Raw genomic sequence first — 25,275 nt, 5'->3', positions numbered from 1 at the left:
TGGGAACTGTAGTCACATTCTACACAGAAGATGTGATTGTAAAGAACAACGACAAATTCAGGCTCCTGGAAGTAGAAGGCATTCAGCCACTAGTGCATCCCCAGGCAAGTAAGCTCAGCCTTAGTCCACACCCCAAGAAGCTGAAATGAGAAAACTCAGTATGACAGGGTATTCATTATGACAGTAGCCAAGGAATCCAGTTCTCAGAAGTTTGCTTTGACTTGACAAGTTGACCCCTCTCCTGCAGAAGGGACCACATCAATGAGGCTCACACTGTAACTGTGCCTTCAACACTGAAGAACACTGTCCATAAAGCAAACTTCTGCTCTGTGGTGGCAAACCCTACGCCACAATACAAGCTGGAGGATATAGAGTTGTTGCATGCTGAGAACTGGAGTGGATCAAGAAATATATTACAATTACGCACAGAGAACAAGCAGAAGTCAGTAGCACTGTATGACAATTTCAGTGTCAATCTTCTGCCAACATCAAGCTAAAAGCAGACACAGTTCAAACTCACTTTGCAAAGATCCTGAATGATAAAGTACACTTACGCAGCTCTTTTGTATACCCAGTTATGTTTTTCAGTAACTGATATCCACTGGATTTGCAGCCATACAGTGAAAAGTTGTATCTCACGCCAGGTCTGAACAGAGCTGCAAGAGAAAAACTGTAAGTGAGAAGGTTTCACTAATGGACACTGATGCTTCTAATTTTCACAATGCACATACTCACAAAAATGTGTATTAAAAAAATGACAGCCTCAGACTGCAGTATTAGATATAAACATTGTTAGTCACAGTTTTGGAGCAGTAAGCAAATCTTGCTCTTGGAAAAATTTTGTTTCTAAACAAACAGATTCAAAATAAGCTACTCAAATTGCATAAATTGCTTTTTCCACGAGGAAATACAAACTAAAGTTACTGAAACAATCACTTTACTTTCCTCTCACAGCAGCCATGTAGATCCTGACTCCTCTTTGGAAACAAAAACGTGTTTTGAAATACACAGACTTACTGCAGCAATAGTGCAAAAGAAATTCAGAGAGGTCTCAAAAGAGACTCTGAAACACTTTAGAAATGAAACTCCAGGTCTGAAATGACTCTACAAAACCCAGACAGTCAAACTTGTATGCTTTGTATGCCTTTGATAGATGCTTAATACTACCTTGTATAAATATTTTACAACTTCCTGTGATTTCTGCAGGTCAGTATTTTCAAGCAGAACCTCAATTAATCTTTTCCTAAACAAGCAGACTCTGTGGACCACTACAGAAGTCATGTGGATTCAGGTCCAGATGGAGACACTCTTCTGGAAGGACCAAACACAGAGGTAAATGTGGCAGCTTGAGCCCAGCCCCCACAGCCTGGAAACTCTCACAGCACACTTCAAAAAGCATCGCAGGAAAGAGAGCAGGAGTTGAGCAGTGCATTTAGGACAGACATAGTATTGTCTGCCTAGAAAAAGCAAGAGCTAGCCAGCACAAACAAAAATAACATGAAGACAGCACTGTCACTGCAAGTAGGAAAGCTCACCTACTAAATTTGCACCCACCCAACTTTTTTATGTATACAGTTTCAAATCATTTTCTTTAATGGGAGCTTTGTATATAGCAAATGCTTCTAGAAAGTAAATAGGGAGCAGAGAAAAAACCTACATCTTTCTTTGGTCTTTTCTGCTTCTATCAGTCTCACAATAGCTGAAACTCATTTCCCTATCTCCCCACCAGCACCTAGAGACCTGGAACTTTAATTGCAGAAAGTGATCCAACACATGGAGGTCGCACTTTAAAAATAAAAAAATAAAAAAAAAATCTGCCTGATATAAAAACAATGGATTAGTCTTCCCCCCATCCTGAGCAGTGCTTTTATGTTCAGAATCCAAATACACTCCTGAACGCTCGATGAACCATTATGTGTTGTACTGTGACAGGATGTTGTTGGGTGTAGCTAGAAAAGGTAATTTCAAAATAGCTAATAAATGCACGATGATAATAATTTAGTGATGACTAGCATTTGAATTTGGTAAGGCTGTGTAAGAAATTTAAAAAAATGCAATGTCAAGGAGAAATTCGTCAGCATACACAAGCACAGAGCAACAATCTTTGATCTATAGCATTGTACTGCTCTCACTTCATTTCCTACTCACATTCTGAACCAGAAAAACTCAACAACTGATTTCTGACTTACCAGATTTTATCACTGCATCTGTTGTATTTGAAGGAAATTTCTGCCAGTCCACACTGCAGGGTTCTGACCCAGATGAATGACACCATTTTACTATATAGCCACAGGTCATGTTGGGGTACGAATTCCAAGAAATATAAATTCCATTCCCCATTGCCACGGCTCGATCTGTTTTGACATTGTCTGCAACAAAGACAACAAAAAAATCCATCAGAGACAGACACTTATCTGTCAAAGCTGAAAGAAAGACTTCCAGCCACAGCACAAAGGTTTTATAAACTGCAGTGATTTCTAGCAATGAGAAACACACTCCTGGTACTGTGAAATTCAAAGCAGCACACTCAGCCATGCTTTCTCAAGTGCTGGAAATCAGATGTAGCCTGCAGCAAATCCCACAGCAAGTCTTAAGTATGATGATGAGAAGTACTGCAGCTCAGACCTGGCTAAAAAAGCACTTTTTCAAGGTATGGATTTACAGCAGATGGCAGGTTCAAATCTGACTTGACACCAATTTGGCAGGAGCCTGCAGCTATAAATTCCTGCTGTTATTTCAGCTAACAGTTTGCTTTGTGTTTCTGTCAGAGTGTCTTGCTGTCACTCGCCTGACCACAGACCTTTATTTTTCACTGAGAATCAACAATGGAAGTTGAGTCCTTGGTGAACTTCATAGAAATTCGAGGCTGCCAAGGGTAAATAAATTAAAAAAAAAACAAACAACAAAACAACAAACCAAAACAAACCTGCAATGCCTTTTGGTTCTTTTTTTTGTTTGTTTGCTTGTTTCTGATTTTTAAAGGTTTGGATGCCTCTGAACAAATCAGATCTGAGAATAACTTCTGATTCCTGCAACTTCCCTCCCTGGTGACAGATGGGACCCTGCAGAGCTAAGAGATGTTTTCCAAAGGCCATCGCAACAGCTGTGGCCCCACAACTGATCTTCAAAAACAAGTTCAGAGTTTGAGTTTTTCCTTATTCAGTACTCTCATTTATGCTCCCTATTGAGTCTATTATTTCATGTCATTAAATCCACAAACCATGGAAGGTTGAAGGGCAATGGCAGTTTTTAAAAAGCAGTGTTGTGAAAACTTCACTCTCACAGACATGCTGTGAATGATGAAGGACTGCTTAGCTCTAAGTATACAATCATTTTCTAGCTTCCTAGCTAGGCAAAAAAAGCCACATCTGGTTAAACAAAGACAAATCAACTCCGGAAGTCTTGTAATATCTTTTCCCAAAAAGTACTATGCATTCAGTGAAATGACTCTTCTGTGATGCTGGAAGAGCATATTTGTAATTAGACTGCTTTAATTTTCCTACTGACATGAAAATTTCCTATTTTTATAGTGAGCACATACCCTCTAAAATGCTTAAATACACCATATTCAATATTATTTCCTGAGCCAGAAGATTAGAGTTTCACCCAGGGTAGTATTGCTCATTTTGATGTATTTATAGCTGCAATCTACAGCAGGAGAAGCACTATAGCACTGCTGTAGAAGAAGAGTCTGTAACAGCCAGATTATGCATCCTGAACACTGAACAGCACTTTTCACAGACAGCAACAAATTAATTAAGGCAAAGTACCCTTTGTTTGTGTTTTTGGGCTCCTTAAAACCTCAACAGATCTCAAGCCCCAGAGCCACTGCTCTCTTATGGACACTGAAAGCACTTACAGATTGCACACAGGAAGCAGCTAGAAAAGATGTTTGGGTAGAAATGTCATCCAGTTCAGTAAATGAGTCATCTTTCATGACTCTAGTCAGTGACTCAGACAATTCCTATACCAGCTTGGGAGCAAACCTTCAAGGAGTGCAAGTTGGGTAACACTGAGGGGAACCTCAGACATCCCAAGTACTCATTGCAAGAGAAAGCTACAAATGACTGCAAAGCTCCAGCTGCCATCAGCTGTCCCATACCACAAATCTATTACAGCGACCTCCCCAGCAACTAGAGTCTAGCGCTGGTATTGCATGAAGAGAGCTATAAAAGCATTTTTATTCATTTAGCTACTCTACAATTACTTTTCCCTTCAGGAAGCAGAATAAGAAAATATTTTTAGGTGTTGGTGCTTTGGAGAAGCACAAGAAACATTAGGAGCTATTATTTCCTTTTGCATTTTTCTCTCACTGCATCTCTCACAGATCTCATTCAAGGCATGCATCTTCCTGGCAGGAGATGGCATTTTCTTACCAGAGCCAGAGTTGGAAGAAGGATGACTGTGGTTACCTGTGGTACCTGCACTCTCAGTGGAGAAGGAGAAGCAGTATATCCTTTACACAAAAACAGCTAAAAGAGCCAAAAGTTTAATCTTTGGAGATCACACTCCTCTTGGTACGTAGGGAAGCATGGACTGTCAATAGCCACGTGCGATATCATCTGCTCCACAAGCTCAAGGTTAGGAGCAGAAAATCATTATCTGGCTCAGCTATTTTGCTTTATAAAAGTCCACAGCAAGAGTGGCAGTATTTTAATTAGGAAGTTAAGGTCCTACCTTCTTTACAAACCCCAGCTCCCAGTCAGGATGCCAGCATTTTACCAGACAGCCCAATTAATATTCTCCTGCAGAGCTCAGGAGCATTGAACCAACAATCCCTCTCCTAAAAAGGCACACAACACCTCCAAATATTTATTCTGATTCTCTTCAGCACATAACACTTCTCGGTATCTCAAAAAGAATGCACAGAAATAAACTGAGCTCCTTAAACATCAGAGAACCATGCTAATGCTTTGAAGCTTCGTGTTTGCTGCTCCTGGGAGGTCTCTAGAAAAGCAATAGTGAGAGAGGCTGTACACTATCATCCTTTTTTGTAGAGAGCATAATTAATTGGAAAAACACTACCCTAAGAGCAAAGCAGCTTTTTTTTTTTTTTACCTCCCCCATGCAGTGGAATTGCATGGGAAAAAGAAACAAAATCAAAATGCAAACAAGCAAAGCGTGTTTCATCTCATTTTTCAATCATCAAACTTGCCAACATATTCCCCAAGGTATAAAGGTGCTAAGCTCTCTGCTGGGAGCACTCACCACTTGGAAGTTCCACGCTTGTTATCCTTGAAGGAGGAGATGAGCCTGCATGATTTTTGGCTACAACACTAATTACACAGTCATTTCTTCCAAGTTTTATCTCAGTACTGTTTGAGGGCTCCGTGACTTCTTTATACTCCAGTGATTCCTCTAGCAGGTAGCAGGACACTTCATGAGACACAATTTTTCCATTGGCTTCAGAAAGTGATAAGGGCTATGAACAGACAAAGAAAACGTTAAAAAAAAAATACGGAGGAAGAAAGTTAAAGAAGACATAGGATAATATGATTCTAGCATCCCAGTCTTGTCTGAGGAATGCACAGGAAAGGCAGAAAATTTAGTAACTCAAGTGTAAATTTGGAGGTTAATACAAAGGTTTCAAAGTTTTTCATTTCTACCTGGGATTTACTAAAAATTCAATTGTTTAAGTGAAATGCTTCTCACTGTACATTTTAAATACAACTTCAGTAAATTTCCATTTGGGGAAAAATATTTTTTCCATGGATGGTTCTATAAAATGATAAGAAAAACAATCTGATTTATTGACTATCAACTTCATTCATTTATAAATCTGTAGGAAAATGGATTTTCACGCTTAAATTACACCATATGTTATAACGTTAGGTTTCCTATCTACCTTCCAGAAGATTCTCAGGCTTTTTCCAGAAGGACTTCTCTCTCTCCAGATATCTGGTCCTCTGGCAGGAGCTAAGATAAAGAAAGAGATTCTTTTTCCAAGTTGCACTGTACACAATTTATCGTCTATTAGAAAGTTAGCTTTTTAGACAGCAAATTTAAAAAGCACACAGCTTCACAAGTTCACTCTTTATCATCAAAGAAACAGATAAACTTACGGGCTTCCAATGTTGTGTGTTCCTCTGTCCCACTCCAGTCACTCCATCTCCAGAAGTGGTCAGCAGCTGAACAGCGCACCCTGAACTGGTATTTGGTGTATGGGTGCAATGCATTCAGCTGAGCTGTGTAGGTTGAGAACTTCCCACCAGGCATGGAGACATTGTGCTGTTAAACATTGATAGAATTTTACTTGCTATATAAAAATACATATATATATAATTTGCTGAAAGTCAACACCTAAAAAAGGTGGTGTTTTCTCCCATATAGACTGGAAAAATGCTACAGTCAAATTCTAGATAGCTGTTGTTTGTCTCACAGAAGGCAGCCTTCCCAAGGAGAGAAGGAGTATACAAAGAAACAGTGTGAGAATGTGACTATGCTTGGAGAGTATAAAAAATATATATATTGAAAAATATTTCCTATGCAGTCATGCTAGAAAAGGAAAAGAATTCAGAGGTCTGAATGAAGTTGTATGTGGCACAAAAATATGACATACACTCTGTCTGCTGCAATTATTCCCTAGAAGTGTGAGCTTTCAAGAGGATAAGCTCTGCAGGCAAAAGCAGGCTGCTGCTTCCATCAACCCTCTTTAGCTCCTCCCTTCTCCTATGAGCAGTGAAACATTAGCTCACAAGTTCCACCAAGGCTTCGTCTCTGGTACTCATAATCTGAACTCCCATCATGACTGTGCACAGCAGACTGGGCAGACAAAGGACTTACTCCTAAGACACATTCACAAAGGCATGCTAAAGACAGTCCATCTGAGAAAAAGCTTATCACTCAGCATCCATACCAGACAGACGTTTTCCCCTCAAAAGACAATATCCAAGTAAAACCCAAATGACTTCTGTTCATAGTTCTTACTACAGCACTAGTCTCTCCTGTTATTAAAATGGTATAAGTCTATAGAGTATTTCTGTTTCACAACCACTTAAAAAGAACAACATGAAACCTAGGCATGGGAATGCGCTTTACTGAATCTAATTATAACACATGTGCATCACAGCTGCCAAAACTGGACTCTCAGTGACTCCAAGCTGCAATTAATTGTGCATTTTTAAAGCCAAACGACAACTTGAAAAATATAAAAATGACAACAATCTCTCATACGGATGGAAAAGCTTCTGAAAACATCCTCAAAATGCCATGTAAATACCCATAGCAATTTCACAGCTACTTTTTTATTACAGAGAACTCTTTGAGCTTTTTTATTAAGCAACCAAAGACAATGTGACAATGCTTAAGAGCTTCTACCAAGTTGTGCATTGTGTTTCCAAGTATCTGTAAGGGAGAGCACTGATACAGGTGCAGTGAAGCAAACTGCTGTGGCAGTGTATGACTTTATCATCCTCCACTGCCCCTGATTACTGACCTGGTAGCAGCGTTCACAAGCAATTATGTTCTCCAGGCTTCAAACAGTGTAATTCAGGCTAGACAACTGTGCAAAACTACTTTTTGGCATTTTAAGCTGAGCTGGGGGTGGGTAATGCTCACATATTTGTTTCCACTCCTGACTGCAGCAGAAGCAGTTACTGCTGGGAGCAGAAAATGCAAGCAACTGTGGGTGAGGGTATCTGTAACCACAACACCAAAATCCAATACAGCTCATTGGTTAGAGCTTTTATTTACATCTAAAAGCAAGTTAATTCCTCAGATAATTCCCAAGGCATCTGAACTGATTTTCTCTGCAATACTTAGTATTTGAGTACTACTAAACATATTACTACAGAGAATATAGACAATCTCAAGGCTTCCATAGTCTGTAAATGCTTCAAAATTGTTTTAGAAATGAGCATGTATTTATTACTACCCTATTATTTTAGAGAACATACATAAAATTAGTGTGTTCACTGTCAACTGCTTCACTTCTGTGACTTGAGTGACTTTGTACAAGGCTATGCTACTAAATGTAATCGGGTAAGAGAATACTCCTGCTACAAACTTCCTGAGGAACCAGCATTGATAAAAATCAGTCTGTGAGGTTTCCGTGCTCACATGTTCAGGTTCTTTACACCAAGTCTGGGTAATTAACCATCTGTCCACCTGAGCTGCTCAGAGATGCTCCAGCAATGAGCAATCACAGAACTTAGAGGTAAACCTGAGGCCAACTGAACAGGCAGTCATTAGGCTTCCCCACTGATACAGATCACCCACACACTACTTTAGGCAGTAAGAAGGGGAGATATTTCCACCACCTGCGCTTGGTATCTGATGCTGGTGTCTAAATTAGTGCCTTAAGCTCAGAACACCAATGCTGGGCAGCAGCTAGAATTCCAGCCTGAAAGCTGGAAATCTGAACACCACCCAAAAACCACCACCTCCTCTGCAGTTGCAGAGGTCTTCACCAAGGATTACGTTCTGTTGTGCCAGTGGGAGAATGTCTCCCTATCCTGCCTCTGCTCTAGTGACATAAGAGCAGGTTTAGCAACTCTGTATTACAGTCATACACATGCCAATTGCTAATAGCAAGCAAATAAAATGTTCTCTAAGGAAAAAGGATGGAAAAAAGAAAATCAACTACAGATTACTAAAGGCAATCAGAAACAATCACTGTGGAAGTCTGTGGGGCAGAAGCAAACCATGGAAAGAACGTGCATTAGTACAATTTGCAGCACAAAGGACAGACTACAAGGACTGTTACTCAAAGAGAGGGCTTGAAGTGCCAAATAATACTGTAGCTACACTGAAACTTCCCCTAAGCTACTTAAAAACAAGCAAAATAAGGAACAGCAGGCAACAATGAAAATGAGTAGAATTTTATCTAATTGTGCTAAATGAGCTCTTAGCCATTCCTGCATTAAGACGATCAGAATGAAGATATGAAAAAAGATAAGCATTTGAACCAAAAAAATCCACTGAAAATAACACTTACCAGTTTTTGCTCAGAATGGCCACTGCGGATTTCAATTTGACACAGAAGCCTGATCTCAGCAAAGCTGCCATTTATAAACCAACGCAGACGGACGCTTGTGGAGCTGTTCCCATAAACAGTTAACTTTTCTGGAGTTTCTGGATTAACTTAAAAATTAAAGAAAAAACATTTATTCTAAGAAAAAAAAAAAAAAAGCATTAATTTCAGTTTTAAAAAATTACGTTTTGAAAGATTGAAGAGAATAAGAAGAATAAATAATACCCAAATAGGGCTTAAGAGGCACCTATAAAACAGCCTTGCCCCTGATGCACTTCTCAGTTATTAAACATGGAAGATTTACTTATGCTGAGTTCCGCTGGCATACATAATAAGGGGTTGGAGATGCAGAAAAACATTTCATTGCTAGCTATTTTACCAAAACAGTGAAACATGGGCTATTTCAGAGGACTGTAAGGACACATGAAATTCACCCAATCATGGGAACCTGGCAAGTTAGAACTTAAAATATTCAGACCTCTTTACCTCCCCCTGTCCAAAGCTCACTTCAAGAAGCATTTGTGGACTATTCAATACATTCTCAGAGCTGTTGGAGAAAATCAATCTCCACTGTTGGAAATGCTCCAGTTGCCCTTGAGAAAATATGTGCTCTACATTGGGAACTAAGTGTACAGTGAGTAAAAAAAGGAAAGGAAACAAATACAGAACAGCAGTCATACTGACAGTTTATCATTAACAGAAGTAAGTTATACCAAAGTGACCTGCCTGTGTATTCCTACAGTTCTAGTCTCAGGCTACTTGTCATTAAGAGATGAAAATAAATAAATAAATAAATAAATAAATAAGATGAGCTATCTTTAACTACAAACTGAGTTTTACAGAGTGAATGGCTGAAAGCCATAAGCCCTAGAAACTCTGAATCCACAGCTGTGTGTGGCTGCATGGAAAGGGAAGAGAGTCAGCATGACAAAGGTCATCATCTTCGCTTTAAAACATGAACGCAATGAAATAAGTTCATAACAGCAGATGATCACAGGTACGTGCTTATTATAAACAGTAAGTAATACCCTTGCTAGTTCCTTTCAGCACAGCCTTTTTATGCTCCAAATGCTGCCAGTGTGAGCCTGTACAGTATTTTGCCCTTTAAGCAGACACTGAAGTAAAGAATCACAGAACGGCCTAGGCTGAAAGGAACCTAGGCTTAAAGATCACCAAGTTGCAACCCCCTGCGGTGGATAGGGTTGCCAGCCACCAGATCAAGCTGCCTGGGATCCCATCCAACCTGTCCTTGAATGCCTTTAGGGATGGAGCATCCACAGTTTCTCTGGGCAAACTGTGCCACTGCCTCATCACCCTCCAAATAACGAATTCCTTCCTAACATCTAACTTAAGTCTCCCTTCTTTCAGTTTAAAGCCATTTACCCTCACCTTATCACTAATAGACTGTGTAAAAAGTCAGCCTCCCTCGTACTTATGAGCTCTCTTCAAGTACTGGAAGGCTGCAATGAAGTCTCCCCAAAACGTTCTTCTTCATCAAACTAAACAAGCCCTGGTTGCTCAACCTTTTTTCGTAGGAGAGGTGCTCCAGCCCCTTCATCATCTTTGTGGTCTCCTCTGGACCCGCTCCAACTGCTTTGCATCCTTCTTGCATTGGGGGCCCCAGACCTGGACACAGTACTCCAGATGGGGCTCTATAAAAGCAGAACATTTCCTTCACCCTGCTGGCCACCCCTCTTTTGATGCAGCCCTAACATTACTGTTACTGAACATTACTGTTCAGAGATACAAGTGCATAGTGCTGGCTCATGTTCAGTTTTTCATCCATCAGAACCCCTAAGTCCTTCTCCACAGAGCTGTTCCCAATGAGCTCTTCTCCCAGCCTGTAGACATATCCAGGACTGCCCCGACCCAAGTGCAAGACCCTGCCCTTTTCCTTGCTGAAGTTCTTATGGGCCCACTTTTCAATTCTGTCCAGAACCCTCTGGACAGCTTCCCTTCCTTCTGTTGTGTCAGCTGCTCCATACAGCTTGATATCATCTGCAAATTGACAAGAGTGCACTCAATCCCATCATTTATGTCATTGATGAAGATATTAAAGAATACAGGTCCCAAGATGGATCTCTGGAGGACACCACTCGAGGCCAGTTTTCACCCGACTATACGGACATTGGCTGCAAACATCCAACCAATTATATATTCACCAAGTAGTCCAGCCTTTGAATCCATACCTCTCACCTTAGAGATAAGGATACATGCAGGACCACGTCAAAGGCCTTGCACAAGTCCAGGCAGATGACATCAGTTGCCCCTTCTTTGCCCACTGAAGCCACTGGCCCATCATAGAAGGTCACCACCTTGGTCAGATATGTTTTGCCATTGCAGTTCTTAGTTACAACTAAATTTTAATTGCTGATTTGGAATAGAATATGAAGCAACACATAAGCAGCAGCTGCTTATTATTAGATCACAAGCAGCATTTATCCATACAGCAGCATATACAGTCCAGCAGTACTGCTGTAGAGTACATACAGTACAGACATCTCCCTGCACACCCTATCTTTACCTCAGGACATGTGCTAAGCTTTCTTAAGTTCGAATCACAAAATGAGTCAAAAAACTCGTGACAACAAAGCAAAACAATCACAAACAATAGCATACCGTGTCAGTGCTCTTCCAAACCCCAAACAAACCTTTAGTGTATAATAAACATATCTAATTGCCTTCATAACTCTCAAGACTTACCTCTCCGATTTAAGTCAACCAAAAGTGATGCCTCTGTTTGTCCAATAGGATTGGAAACTCCTAATACAAAACTGTAGGTTTTCTGATCAGCCAGAACTGGAAAGCCACAAACACGTTCTTTCTTCATTTCATTTACATCACAGGAAACATTTTTACCAGATATACTACAAAGTAAGAAATGGTGAGGGAACAATATCATTTTTGAATAAGGTAACTTACAGCAACAGTCAGAAGTCTAGATTAAAAACACAGTAAAGAATAATGCGTTCATTAAAACACGGAGCTTACAGAATTAGTTGACTGCAGAGGCATATCTAACACCACAGTACAAGTTAAAGTGGCATCAGTTATGACTTGCCCCATTCTCACATGAAACTCCTCTCTTTCACTAGCATAACATTTCTATCTTCCCACTTCTCAAAAGCCTGGAAAACAGGTATGTCCTGTAAAACTACCTCACAAGTCACAACTAAATCTCTTATTTGGAGTATCTTTGTTCAGATCAGCAGACATTTGCATTGGAAGTATGATCTTGATTGCTTTCTGAGCTAAGGAAATGTAACATACATAACATCTTTCTACCAGCCCTGCCAAACTTAAATTAAGATTTGTTGCCCAGGATACATCCACTAGTCCGTTGCCCACGATACATCCTTAAGTCCCAGCCATTTATAAATCAAAAGCAGTTTGGTAATACCCAAGACCAGAGCTATATCATGTTGGCAGTAGTCTGACAGAATAAGCCCTTTATTTTGTCATTCGTCCAGAAAAGTCTTTGGAAATATCATCTCCAATTCTCATTGCAATTTTCAAAATGAGGTTCCTGTAATTTTATTTTTGGAGTTCAGTTCCAACTTCAACAAAAATATTTCAGGCTCCAAACAGTGAAGACTACGTCATATAAGGAGGCATGGAAAAATTAGTCGCAGCCAGCAAAGGATGTATTCTAGTTCTACCTTTTTACTTCTACAATGCTGATCGGTTTTACCTTTCAATTAAACTGTACTTCGTTCCACGTACTCCGTACAGTCCACTGGCTCTACCTGGTTTCCAGGTGCATTTTATTATCACAAAGTTGGATGTTTCACAGCTGAGGTCTTCGGGAATATCAGGGCCATCTGTAGGATAAAATAAAATCAAAACAGTTAGACAAAGTATTCCCATCCCAGTGTGATAAGTGAGACTGCAATACATGCTTAATTGAGCAAATAAAATGAATTATTATTATCAGCGCCAACTGATTTATGCTTGACTCTGGGCTCCTAAGTGGGTAGGTAAGTTGATTAAACCTACGTTCACAAGCTCCAGGTTCTGACTTGGAAGAGCTTCACTAAAACTCTGTGAGTCTCAGTTTAACAATGAAACAATGTAGGAATTTTTCACATGCCAGCTCCACGACTGCTTTGCATTCTCCAAGCAAGTCATGTCAAAGAGATGTTCCCCTTGGCAAGATTTTGATCCTGAATTTGAAAACTTAAGCAAACCATGATTCCCTCATTCTTTTCACTGTTGCTTTGAAAGCACCCATCCTCTCCTTTTGAAGCGTTTTTCTCTCTCACACTACACCACTGTTGACTGCCTTTTTGGAGAAAATGGACAGTACTGCCAACAGACAGCGTGACCAGGCTGATGCGATACTATGCATAGTCTTACTTCAACTGTCATACACTTTTCCCCAAATTGTACTGCAGTAGTATCCATGTAGCTGCCATATAGAAGGAAATTAACATGAGACAACAGTGGCAAGGGTTAGTTTAGACTAACAGTAAAAGGAAAAGAAGAGTTAACATTTAGTTTGCCAGGTCTAGCCTTAACTAAAATGGTGTGGATATACATTCATTCCCTCTACTTTCTTTTCTCCAAATCTATCTCATCAGGAACGGTATGCTGGCAAGTCTTATTTCCCATTAAGCAGCTACACTGGCAAGTACAAGAAACACTGGAAGGACACAGACTTCACTACAGCCTCGCTCTTCAGAAAGTACTGTATGAAATAATCCCAGATCATCATAGTCTTCATTCACTGAGCACTGATTATTTATGTGGAAGACTCTTCCACAAAAGCAAGCAGGGCACAGATAACATAAAAACTGCACCTCACTGAGAAGGCTGTTTTGCATTTTCTAACACGGAATATGCAAGAAGACAGATTAGAATTAGAACACACTTAGAACACACTTTCAAAACGAGTTCCTCAGTTTCAAGGATTCTAAATTCCAAGATGGGTGCTTACAATGGAAAACTGGAGCTGTTAGAAGATGGCAACTCTCATAACCATTGTGGTGAAAGCACATAAAACTCTGAGGTTTATTAATTAACGGGAAGAAGAAACAGATAATTTCAAAAGGTAGCTGCATCTGGAAAAGATTTCTGAGGCTGGCAAAGATACATAGAAAAGATACATGGTGCATCTTTAAAAAAAATATTAAAAGAATATTTAGAAGATTTCCCAAGGAAAATGAACTGTCAGCCAAATTCCCTCACTGTAATTAGCTCCCAGGAAGTTACTGCTCTGGATGAGCATCTGCTGTTGCTTCAAGCATAACTGTTTTATTGCTTTTGTTTGGTTGGTAAATTAGTCTTCACTTACAATTCTTCCTCTTACTCTTACCTTTATTAGGAACAAACTGAAACACATGTTTGTCAAAAGTGACAGAAAATGAGGATAAATCTTTGAATGCTGATAAACTACTAAGTACTCCAGATAAGGAAGAACTGCCTCAGGAATAGAGGTCCAGAAGCAAAGATGCAATGGGACTGGTTCTAGGAGACTCTCACAGGTAGCCACTGGGTACCCACCACCCCTCACCCTCTCAGCCCTTGTGTCTTCTCCATGTGTTGGAGTTTCCATAATGAAATTAATCATATGAGTAAAATCCCAGTTTTTCCTCACAAGCCAAAAGCTAGGGAAGAGCAAGAAAGACACAACAGCATGTTTTCTAGCAGACAAAAAAGTCTCAAGAGCATTTCCTCAAGGTTATTAAACATAATTATACATACATCCTACAAACAAGACAGTTCCATCCATCCCATTTTCAGACATTCTGCACACTATATTTGTCCCACTGGCATCTGAAGCACTGGCATTTAGCACTCTGATTGCACTGCTCCGACTGCTCAGACGTATTAGGGGGTAATCTTTTGCTCCATATGACATCCGTTGTACCTGCCGTCCTTCTTCATGGACACAACAAAATGTCACATTTGAACCCACTGCCACCACAGTGTCCTGAGGAAAAAGTCCACTTCCACTGGGCTCAGTATCTTTTCCTATCAGAGAAGGAAAAAACGAAAATGAAAAATAAAAAAGGAAAAAAAAAAAAAGCAAAAACAATTTGCTATAAATATGCTGCCAGTCAACTAAAACTTAACTCAAGAGTAAGCCAGTGCACCCAAATCAATGCTTACGAGGTTTCATTATTTCATTAACCATTTCTCTATTATACCTCCAAAAAAGCGTTGAGTCATCACAGCCTTAAATCTTTTCCTCTGACTTTGCCTTAGTTTTCATAAAGTACTGAAAGTCCATGTGGTACTAACGGAACATACATACCAGGAACTACTTCTACTGGGCTCCAGTCACTCCAATCCTTCTTGCCATCAAATTGTGTTATATTAATATAACAGCGAATCCTTGCATAATGCGATGTACACTCCAAAGGCATGTCTGATTTCCAGTTCCAAGAATGGATGATGTCTTCATGGGTCAGTTTTGAATTGTAAAATTCCTACAAAGTTTTTCCCCCAAAAAAACAAAAAGATCATGAATGGTTGTTAGCAAAGACATATAATCTTAGAGCTGTTAACCAAATGGGAAAGTGAGTGAGGTTAATAATAAACTCACAATAGATGGTCACAGTGTTTCATTTAACTTTTCAATTGCCTTATGAATTCACTTGGGTAAGAGTCTAAGATGCTAAACAGCCCACCAGCCAGAAATACCAGAGGGCACACATTTGAGGGAGAGTAGGCAGCTTGCTGTGCATTTCAAAAGGTATATATTGTATCCCAGTATTCAGGGCCTACTTTTTCAGCATGAATTTCTTGTAAATTTTAGCCTGAGAATACATATTTTATCTTTTTTCCTTTCCTAAAAAACAAATGTAATGGAATTACAAATAAGGTTAGAAAAACTGGGGATGTCGTTTCCTAAACTCTGGTTAAATTTAGAAGGTACTGTGACCTCAAGATACCTACTGATTAATTCAGCTGACCTACTGCAACACTGGAGACATAATCTGCACATTTATTTTTCAAGATTAAAAGAACTTACTCGTGTGACATCTTCCATTGTTTCCTTACGGAGTATCTCAATCTCCCAAGAAGCGTCCACTCCATATGGGAAGGCTGATCCATTATCACTCCACTTCAGAGTTAACGTGGAAGTTGAAAAGTCAGGTGTTAAACTAAGAATGTGTGGAGCGAGTGGAACAAATGCTTGAAAGAGAGGGCAGGAAAAAAAAAACAAACATATTGAAATTATTAGTCAGCAACACCAGCCCTACAGGTGTTCAACAGACACATTTCTGCTCTGAACTGGCTAGTAGCCATATAAACATATAACTCAACCTCTGTGATTAGAACAAGATGTGCTTTGTCATTACTTGAGCAGAAAAGTGCTGAGGACAGCACAGGTGCCAATGAGTCACCAGGTAGCAGCTTCTTGCAGACATGTAATTCAGTGATCATGAATTGACCCTTCCTAATGTGTAGCAAGGCAGGCAGACAACTTTCACTTCACGCCACAGAGTGTACTACAGAATTGAAGTGTACATAAGAATACAAGAAGAAAGAAGGATGTAAAATCCACCAAAAAAAGAAAAAGGTTTTAGAGACAAGCAGAAAAGAGGTGACTCAACAAAAGTGGGAGCAGAGAGATAGGAGAGCAGAAGCACAGCATGGAAGAAGCTCACAGGAGGCTCTGGAGAGGATCATGAGGAATATGATTTTAAGATACAAGAAATAGGGAAGACATGACATTGTGATAGAGACATGACAAGGAGATTAAACAGAAGCATATCTTCTACAAAAGGACAGTGGTGAAGCAAGAGGCTGCGAGGCAACGGTTACAGCAGTTCAGATGGTATTGGCTCTGGTGTAGGATAAATCTGGTTTTTAAAATGCAACTTGGGTACTGGCCAAGACTGAGAGCTTGCAACATGTTCAGAATGATTAACACACTAGCCAGGATGTCTTCTGAAGCGTGAATGGGTCCTCCTGACTGGAGTCAGACACATGCTGGGGAACCACATTGTGGGAATCCATTCCCCACATATTTTTCAGTACTGTTTTGTTCACATTTCCTAGCAGCTCTAGCCAGAACCAAAGACTAAATTATGATTAAGTGCATCAGTGATGATAGGCATCAATGCCTATCTTCAATTCACAGCTGAGGAGCTGGGATGATCAGTGAAGTTGCTGCTGGAAGTGGAGAACCAGAAAATATAAGCTGAAGGAAAAATTAGCTGTCGACTAGTTCAAGTTCTGCTTCTGTAAGAAACGCCTGGAAGCAGGTAGTGCTGTTAAACCTGACTGATAGCAATCAGAGTTGGAAATACACAACATAATGTCAATGGCTAAAACTACTGGAGCAGATTACATGGCAGTGGTTTTGGATGACTGTCATAATTTCAATACAGCTACAGAGAACCTGGAAGAACATGCACTTGAAACTTTAGGGAGAGAGGCTGTGGGCATACATATTGAATGAGATAAGGGGATCTCCTTTTGAACACTGGACACCAAGTTCAGTGAAATTCCTCAGAGCCAAGCAAGCCACAGTACTATTATCAAGGTAGGAAGCAATTTAGTGTAGGGCTCCACTGCCTCAACCTGCAGATACTTTCTTGCTTTCTTCCACCTTTGGGAGAAAGGAAGTAGGAAAAAGTCTGTTTTATTAAACTATGATACCGCATCCAATAGGATGCAGTAAAGGTGTTAAGCATAAATGTCTTTGCTGAGTTTCACATAAATTTAAACAGAATGGACAAATTCAGCATGTATTAAGAAAACATGAGTCTGTCATGAATGATGATTGATATAACTGATCTTAAAATATTGCCTAGTTGCAGGAATAAACAACTTAGTTCTGTAGTGGTTCAACATTTAAGAAGGGAGAACTGGCACTAGGAATTTTAATCTGCCTTCTCCCACTCAAGTCTAAGCAAATGCACTTTATGCTCCATGTAGGTACTTCAGAATGTAAACTAGTAACTATTCCACAAATCCTTTCTAATATGCAGCAAAGAAAACAAGAACACGGAGCGATTAGAAGGGTCTAACAATATTGGGCTTTGCTTCCTCCTCACATTCTGTCCTTGAATTCTCTGTGATGAGGGGGTTCAGGATTTTTTTTCCTCTGAGGAGAAATAATAACACACTATATATGGCCAGATTCATGTGGATTCATTAACATTCTATATACAGGAACACTGGCAAACAAAAATGCAGGCATCTACACTTAACAGCATTTCAGATATGTTAGGTCTGAAACCCGACACTTACAGATGTTTTTCTTGTGAATTTCAAAGCGTCTAGTAGCAAAGGCTGTTCCAGAAATGCTGTATGTGGTTATTTTCATCGTGGTGGAGCTCTCTGGGACTGGAATCTCAACTTTTTTCTCCTTAGTTTTAAAACACTTTGGAATGACGTCACTGAAAAGACAGAGAGGTTTAAGCAGGTATTTCAGCTGATAGGAAGTTAAGGCAAGCTAAGTCATATCTCTAGGATACTAACAAAACACAGATTCTCTGAAATGTAGCAAACAGAACTTCATATCAAATACGTCTTTGTGAAGAGCTGCAGGACTTGGTTGGCAGCAGATTAATAGGCAGTCCTCTTCCCTCAAGCCACTTTAATCAAAGTGGTAGACCATGCAATAGTTGTATAATGTGGCCATCCAGTTAAGAGAACACTTCAAAGTGAAAAAATGACTTTTTAACCACGAGATACTTTTCTAAAACCTATAGCTGTTACAAATCAGTATTTCAAAACAATTTAAAAAAAAAAAAGAAAAACTCCACAGTTTTTTCCTTACATTTCCTGACTCCATCTCTCTCAATTTCTTTCCAGAGAGACATGTGGATGTAAACAGTATGTTCACCCACCTGAAAACAAAATCAGCTAGCAGGGGAAAAACAGAGTGCAGGGGAGAGAACTATTAAGATTCCAGATGGAAATGCAGTCTGCACACAGTATGCAGTGCTCAGCACAATGTGATCTGGCCTTTGTCTAAAGGTCATAGATACATACATAAAACAACAATGCATGGGTCAAGTCCCTTTGCTCATAATCATTGATATGCAACAAGAAAGGAAAAAAAGTTTGAAAAAATCCAAATCTTCCTCTTGAGGCAATGATAGGAGGAAGGAAAATGATGAGAACAATGCCAGACTTCCTGCTGAGAGATTATTACTCATTTATGAACTGGAACAGGACCCTGGAACTCCTATCTGCTGGAGTCAAGAGCTTGGGTTGAACTTTTCTGATTCACACAAAAGACTCTGAACTAGTGAAAGCCAGTTGAGACCTGAGTGCTCATAAAGGCTATTCCTATTATGTACTGAAATATCATTAGAGGATGTTTGAGAAAATGAAAAACAAAATTTTTTTCCCTCTGGGAGGTCTGCATGAAACTCAGCCATTATTTTCTGCTTTGGGACCCAACCTTGATCTGCTTTGCTAAGGAAAAACAGAAGCAGCTACAAGGTTGTTGTTGTTCAGAGCGCAGTACCTTGTGAACTTTGCACTCCTAATCTCTGGCCAAAATATCACATATATGCAATTTTTGTATAGAAATAATAGCTGGCAATGCAGGAATAATAACTAAACAAAGAAATCAAGCATGTAGGTGGAAGAAGTGCAGCCAAGCCCTGAGACCCCAAGGAAAAGTTTGGGCTGCCTGCAGAAGTAACAGGAAAAAAAGAGCGCAAAAGTCTGGACTGGGAGAAGAATCAAGATACAAAAATGAATTGAACTCATTCCTAGCACATGATAAGTATTTGGCAAGTCAGCAGCATGGGGAATTGCACATGCATTTTCATGAGTGAAAAACATACTGAAGATTTTATTTTCTTCATGTTTTTTTGAAATTTTTCACTTGCATTCACTTCAGAAAGGCTACTGGATATGTGGACTCATTTTCATACACTCTGATAAAACACCCTCCAAACAGCTTAAAATTTAAATAGGTTATAAGATAGCCACTAAGAGATTTTTAATGTTTTTTCCACATGTAAATCTTGACATTTATGTATTCTACCTCATTGGCGCATAATATCGGGATCTGCTTCTTCCAACTATCATTTCCTTTTGGACTAAACCTGGTATGAAGACGTCCCTTATGAAAACTGAGTAAGGGCTAGGCAGACACTCAGAGAACTCTGAGTAAAAGAGAGCATCTTCCAGCTCTTTGAAGAGATCAAGGAGGAGATTTTGGCAGGAGAACTGTTAGCGTCAAAGAAAACAACTTCATCAGAAACCCTGCCACTGCCTGAGTGCCTGTGGAGAGCACCTATGGAGGACAACTGGCAGGCAGACTCTCAGGGGAAAAAAAAGCATTACGGATTTCACAGGCAGAGACTGAGGTATAACTATACTTTAATCACAGTTCAGCAGTTTGCAGTCAAGTAGGTAACAGAGGACTTACTCTGTAGTGTAACAAAACTCAGTTTGTCCATGTCTTCTTTTAGATGAGATATCCCAAGTACAGACCACTTTACGTAAATTGTGCGTGACACATTTTAAATTCTGGGGGTCCCCTTGAGAACCTGAAATTGTATAAGAACTACAGTCACAAAAATTTTGTAAATGACAAATTTTTGTCATTTTCAAAAAAAATGGTAGGTCATAAATGGCCAGCTGTAAAACAACTACTATGGCTCATACCTGTAGGCATTATGTTTACATATTTACTGTACATATTTCTGGCCAGTATTTTAAAATCACTGCACGATTTTTGAGTGCGCCTGATTATAGGCAACCAAGGACTGAAGGATTTCTGGAGGTATGCAAAATCTGGGTTTATATTTGTGCACTAAACAAGCAGTTGTCTCCACAAAACCCATTCCTAGCCTGGCCTAATAAGCAGGCTTTGGGCCAATGGCAAAACCACAAGCAGTGATGATAAACTTAATGTGTTTTTGTTTTCCTCCATTGTCTCACATGGAGGACAATTAATGATAGATGGGCAATTAATGATAATGTGTGAACTGTCACAGACAGCTGACATATACAGCAGAATGGCCTCAAAGCAGATATTTACATCAACTACACATGCAGGCCACCACAGCTGCATTATGGAGAATTTAAAACCCAGCTTTATGCTGATTAACAAGACATCAACGGCTGCTGGAATAGAGAGACCAGGTCTGGTGGTGTTTTCATCTCGAGGGTGGTGTGGGATCACACTGGCGGCAATTCCTGAACATTCATAATGTAGGAAGGCACCATAATTAAGTGGTGTCAGTAGAAACAGAAAAAAGGTAAATAGTGAATTACATAACAACATACTCACCTATGTCTCGACTATGCACTAAGCTTGTTAAACATGAAATAGCTAGCGCTAAAAGACAGCGGAGGTTTGGATTCGTCCACATTCTTCTTCTGTTTCTCAAATGGCAGCTTCAAGTAGGAATAAACATCATCTTCTAAGAAGCTGGTCAGTTCTAAAATCGCAAACAGAAAAAAGAACAAAAAAACCTCTTTGAAATTCTAGAGCTGCCACCACACAAACGCTACTGTGTGTTCCATCCATTTTTCTTTTTCAGTGATGCTACCAGGTGTGTTACCACTATTCTTTTCTCTGACTGGCAAGCAAACCTTTTTCACCGTCCCGACCACTCCCCAATGCACACTTTTTCAGAAAGGTATTTCAAAGATAATTTTAGGATTCACACATATGGAAAACACAACTGTACACAAAGCTCCTTCAGGACTATCTCATGCCAGAATAGATGTGGCAGCGTATTCTTCTAGAACGGGATTCTTCCAGTGTAGACTGTATATCACAGTTACAGAAGTCCTGAGTACCACCACTGCAAATGTCCTTCCTCTGCTTTGGGCAAGGGTCTAAGAGAGAGAAGTAGTTCGTCTGATTACCTGGTTTCCTTTCCACTGTGATAACTCTTGCCTCTCAAACCTATGAGATGGCAGAACCAAAGCTGATTAACTGAGGATTGCTGGTTCAATATGCTGCTAAATGATAATTTCTAGAGCAAAAACAAAGGAGGAAGAAAAAAAAAAGAAAAAAAAAAAAAAAGATGGCCACATCTGCATCCCTGGATACTTGCTGCTGTAAATATTGACCTTAAGGCAAAAATCTAGAATATTACATTTAATGTCTTCTTTGAAGATGAATGGGTTTCATATTTTCCAAAGAGATGTTTATCAGAAACTGAGGAACACATTTAGTTCCACCCACACTTCAGACAACATCATCAGTTTTAGTTCTCAAAATGAAAACTGCAGGAAAGCTTTTGTTCAAGCTCAGCCTACTCCTGAAGCATTGTTTCCCAAACCACCTGAAAGCTTTGAAAACATGAGTTTTCCAGAGACATAGATCAGAAGGAGCTAGATCATTTTCACACAGGAATACAGTTGCGACACTCTCTCCTACAGAGCAATTTTTTAACCCTGCAGGCCAGCTCTTTCAAAAGAAATATCAAGTGGAAAACCACCTCTCCCCAGAAGTCTCTTCCAAGGCTAGATGTACCACATCGTCTGAATAACAGGCTTGGTCTGAAAGCTTCTAATAATTTTAGAAGCCTCCCTTTACTAAAGTCCAGCACTCCCAGGTAGATGTTCCTTCATCTTTCAATACAGACATCTTTATCATTATTATTATTATTTAAGAAAGTCTCCCTCACAGGAGACCTGGGAACACCACAAAGACTTCTGCACTCCCCATCAATCTGTGTGCACTGTGTTAGAAGTGTAGCAGCATTATTTCAGATAATCCAGAGCTGTTCACAAGTGGCCACTGCTTTCTTTTGGTCTGCAGCATACAGACTGAGGGAATGGCACAGGCAGAGCTGGAGCTAAGATTCTGTAGTAAAGGTCAACGTTATATTTGGAGAGAGGAAACATCCCTAAAACTTATTCTATTTTCATCATATTCTCAAGTGAGTTCCAAACTTTTGTTTTCATACATTCTTCAACTGGAGTAACCATGTCATGCAACTTGTTCAGGACCAAATCAAAAGTAGACAAATCCACGTTAAGGACTAATTAAGAACCTGCCAGCACATAGAACATAATGCTGTCAGTGCCAGAAGCACCCACTGCATGTTGGCGTCCTTTGAGGGCTTCGTATCATATTTGTCCACATTACTCATGGAAATCTATGATGTAAGCTCCAGGTTTAAACTCCTTCACAAACCACTCACTTCATCTGAATCTGAATCTGAAGACTGCTCTGATAGAACTGGGAGTTAACACGAACAGAACAACTGGCATCCACTCAATAAGTATATGTAAATTACAACTGACTGTTTGCAAGTACTCACAGTATTTTTTTAAAAAAGCCATTTCAGGTTTGCAATAAAGCTCATAATTAAAACTTCAAGTTGACAGCATCCTGATAGCTTGCAAAAACCAGGGAATAAAAAAAAAAAAAAAAAAAAAAAAAAAGGAAAGCACTGATAGCACCTGAACCAGAGAAAACTTTGCACTGTGAAGTTAATAAAACCCCGAAGAACTCACTTTCTAAACACACAGCTGTATGCAACTGTGCAGAACCTGTTTGGTCATGCCAGGTTTCTGAGGCAGGCAGCAGCTACACATGCCTGTGTGTGGTTCAAAAAATATGCTTTCCTGCTTTCTTATATGTACTTTGGATGCTGTGTGGATACTTTACCATTTTAACAGTGAATTCCAAGAAATCTGACTAAAACTGACTCTCCTAAATCAAGCAGTTTTAGTTTCTTTTTCAGAATCAGACAGGCACCAAAGGAAAGTTATGTGCTTCCATGCAAAGCATGACAAGTATCTAGTAAACCACAATCTTTCCTAAGAAGTGTAGTCTCCCTGGCTCTTGTCTTCTCATATACATTTTCTAGCTTGCTGAAAAGCTGCCAAATCAAAGACTCACATCCAGTAATTGAATGCCATTAGTCAGGAGAAAAGATACCCATTAAAAGGCTTGTTTTAATTACAAAGTTACAAAATAATTGAAGCAATTTTGAAATAGAAAGTACCCTTTCTTTGGATGAAAACTGCCTTTCATTTGTTGCAGACTAATGAGATATGGAGGTTTTACCTTGCTCTGCAGAGTAATGAAAAGCTGTTACTCTCTAAGCAGATACACTGCTATGGCACAGGACAACATAAGATTAAGAGATACAAATTCAGGACAAGAGGTCCCAGTGTTGTTAGGAGAAGTCAAAACCCTATGCTAGAGTGCAACAGGAGCAACCGCTGCTAAGCGTCTTCCAGTTTCAGCTCTGCATCTTCTTAAAATGAAAAGAAGGGGGTAAATCTAGTCTCTCCACTGGAAAGAGCAACTGCAGCTAAATCTTTTGTAATAGTGAATATTAAAATCCATCAGTGACAGGACATCTCATAACAGTCCCATCAGCCCGGGAAATCTATTCACATCACTCCACCGTTGGTGTTCCCCAACTGCTGCACAACTACCTCTTGTTCCAAGGACATTATTCTGCTTTCAAGGACACTGTTCTGTTGTTCTTTCAGAAAATAAAGCACAGTTTATCATCTGACATACAGCAACCTTGTATGTATAAGATGACTAGAATCAGGTCTCCACTAGTTCCACTCTTAAAAACTCTATTTTTTTCACTTTTCCCAGTCCCCATTTCTAGATCTGTGATAACTCCTGGAATGCATCTGTGTGGACCAAAGCTGTTGTACTCTCAGATTCAAAGGTATTTCTGTCCCCTGAAGCCTTGAGCATTACCAAGCACAATGAAAGAACTTTCCTAAGGTAAACCTTTGAGTAGTATGTGTTTACACAGGCCATACTGTATTTGCTTTTCTCTCAGTGTTCAGACCTTGTTGACTCAATTGCAGTTTGTGATCCAGCCCCGGATGCTGCTGCATATAGCTGCCACGTAGCTATTTGTCTAGCACTTCAGAATCCATCCCCATCTTCAAATGGGCTGCAAGCCCCCTGACTCAGCACTGCAGAATTAATCTTAATGAAGTTCCTTGTACAGATCTTTCACTTTCCTGATTTTAAAATAAGGAAAAAGCCTTCCATAATTCCACACTCATGAAGAATAGTGTGCATGTATTTAAAAGACATCTGCATGCAAATTTCTGCCATACCAGCAGCAAAGGTTTTGGTGTATAAATTGCCCATATTTAAGATCAGTTGCTAAAAAAAAGATTTCGAAATAACTTTGCTGAAAGCTACAGTACGTGGAGATGTTCTGACTTCTGCTCAGGGCTCTCTGGTGTGGAACTGGTCCTTGTCCTCGTGGCCAGAAAGAAGTAATTTTAAATCACTTTTTATGCAGGCAAGTTAAAGGAGGACAAACAGATTCAGATTCTTAATCACTATAGTCAGAGGATGATGGTCCCTAAAAAAACAAAACAAAATTAAGGGTATGCATGCACACAAACTGGGAAAGCAGCCTCAAGCG

General features: G+C 39.7%; 1 protein-coding gene across 6 annotated transcripts in view; it reads right to left on the bottom strand.

The window, feature by feature from the left end:
• The window catches only part of LIFR (LIF receptor subunit alpha), a 92,756-nt gene that overhangs the window by 11,667 nt on the left and 55,814 nt on the right, over positions 1-25,275 (bottom strand). For all 6 annotated transcript variants that reach the window (XM_052670331.1, XM_052670332.1, XM_052670333.1 and 3 more), the window contains 14 exons: positions 21,189-21,339; positions 20,322-20,442; positions 18,179-18,327; positions 15,948-16,111; positions 15,228-15,402; positions 14,675-14,944; positions 12,663-12,792; positions 11,675-11,838; positions 8,936-9,081; positions 6,063-6,228; positions 5,846-5,916; positions 5,209-5,422; positions 2,190-2,369; positions 555-656 (listed from right to left, as the gene is read on the bottom strand). In XM_052670331.1, coding sequence (XP_052526291.1) covers positions 555-656; positions 2,190-2,369; positions 5,209-5,422; positions 5,846-5,916; positions 6,063-6,228; positions 8,936-9,081; positions 11,675-11,838; positions 12,663-12,792; positions 14,675-14,944; positions 15,228-15,402; positions 15,948-16,111; positions 18,179-18,327; positions 20,322-20,442; positions 21,189-21,270 — 2,134 coding nt within the window. In that variant the 5' untranslated portion in view covers positions 21,271-21,339. The remainder of the gene's footprint in view (positions 1-554; positions 657-2,189; positions 2,370-5,208; positions 5,423-5,845; positions 5,917-6,062; positions 6,229-8,935; positions 9,082-11,674; positions 11,839-12,662; positions 12,793-14,674; positions 14,945-15,227; positions 15,403-15,947; positions 16,112-18,178; positions 18,328-20,321; positions 20,443-21,188; positions 21,340-25,275) is intronic.

Source organism: Tympanuchus pallidicinctus, unplaced genomic scaffold (genome assembly GCF_026119805.1).
Source record: "Tympanuchus pallidicinctus isolate F22 unplaced genomic scaffold, pur_lepc_1.0 scaffold9, whole genome shotgun sequence".
Lineage (NCBI taxonomy): Eukaryota > Metazoa > Chordata > Aves > Galliformes > Phasianidae > Tympanuchus > Tympanuchus pallidicinctus.
This window is presented reverse-complemented; position numbering and strand designations above follow the sequence as displayed.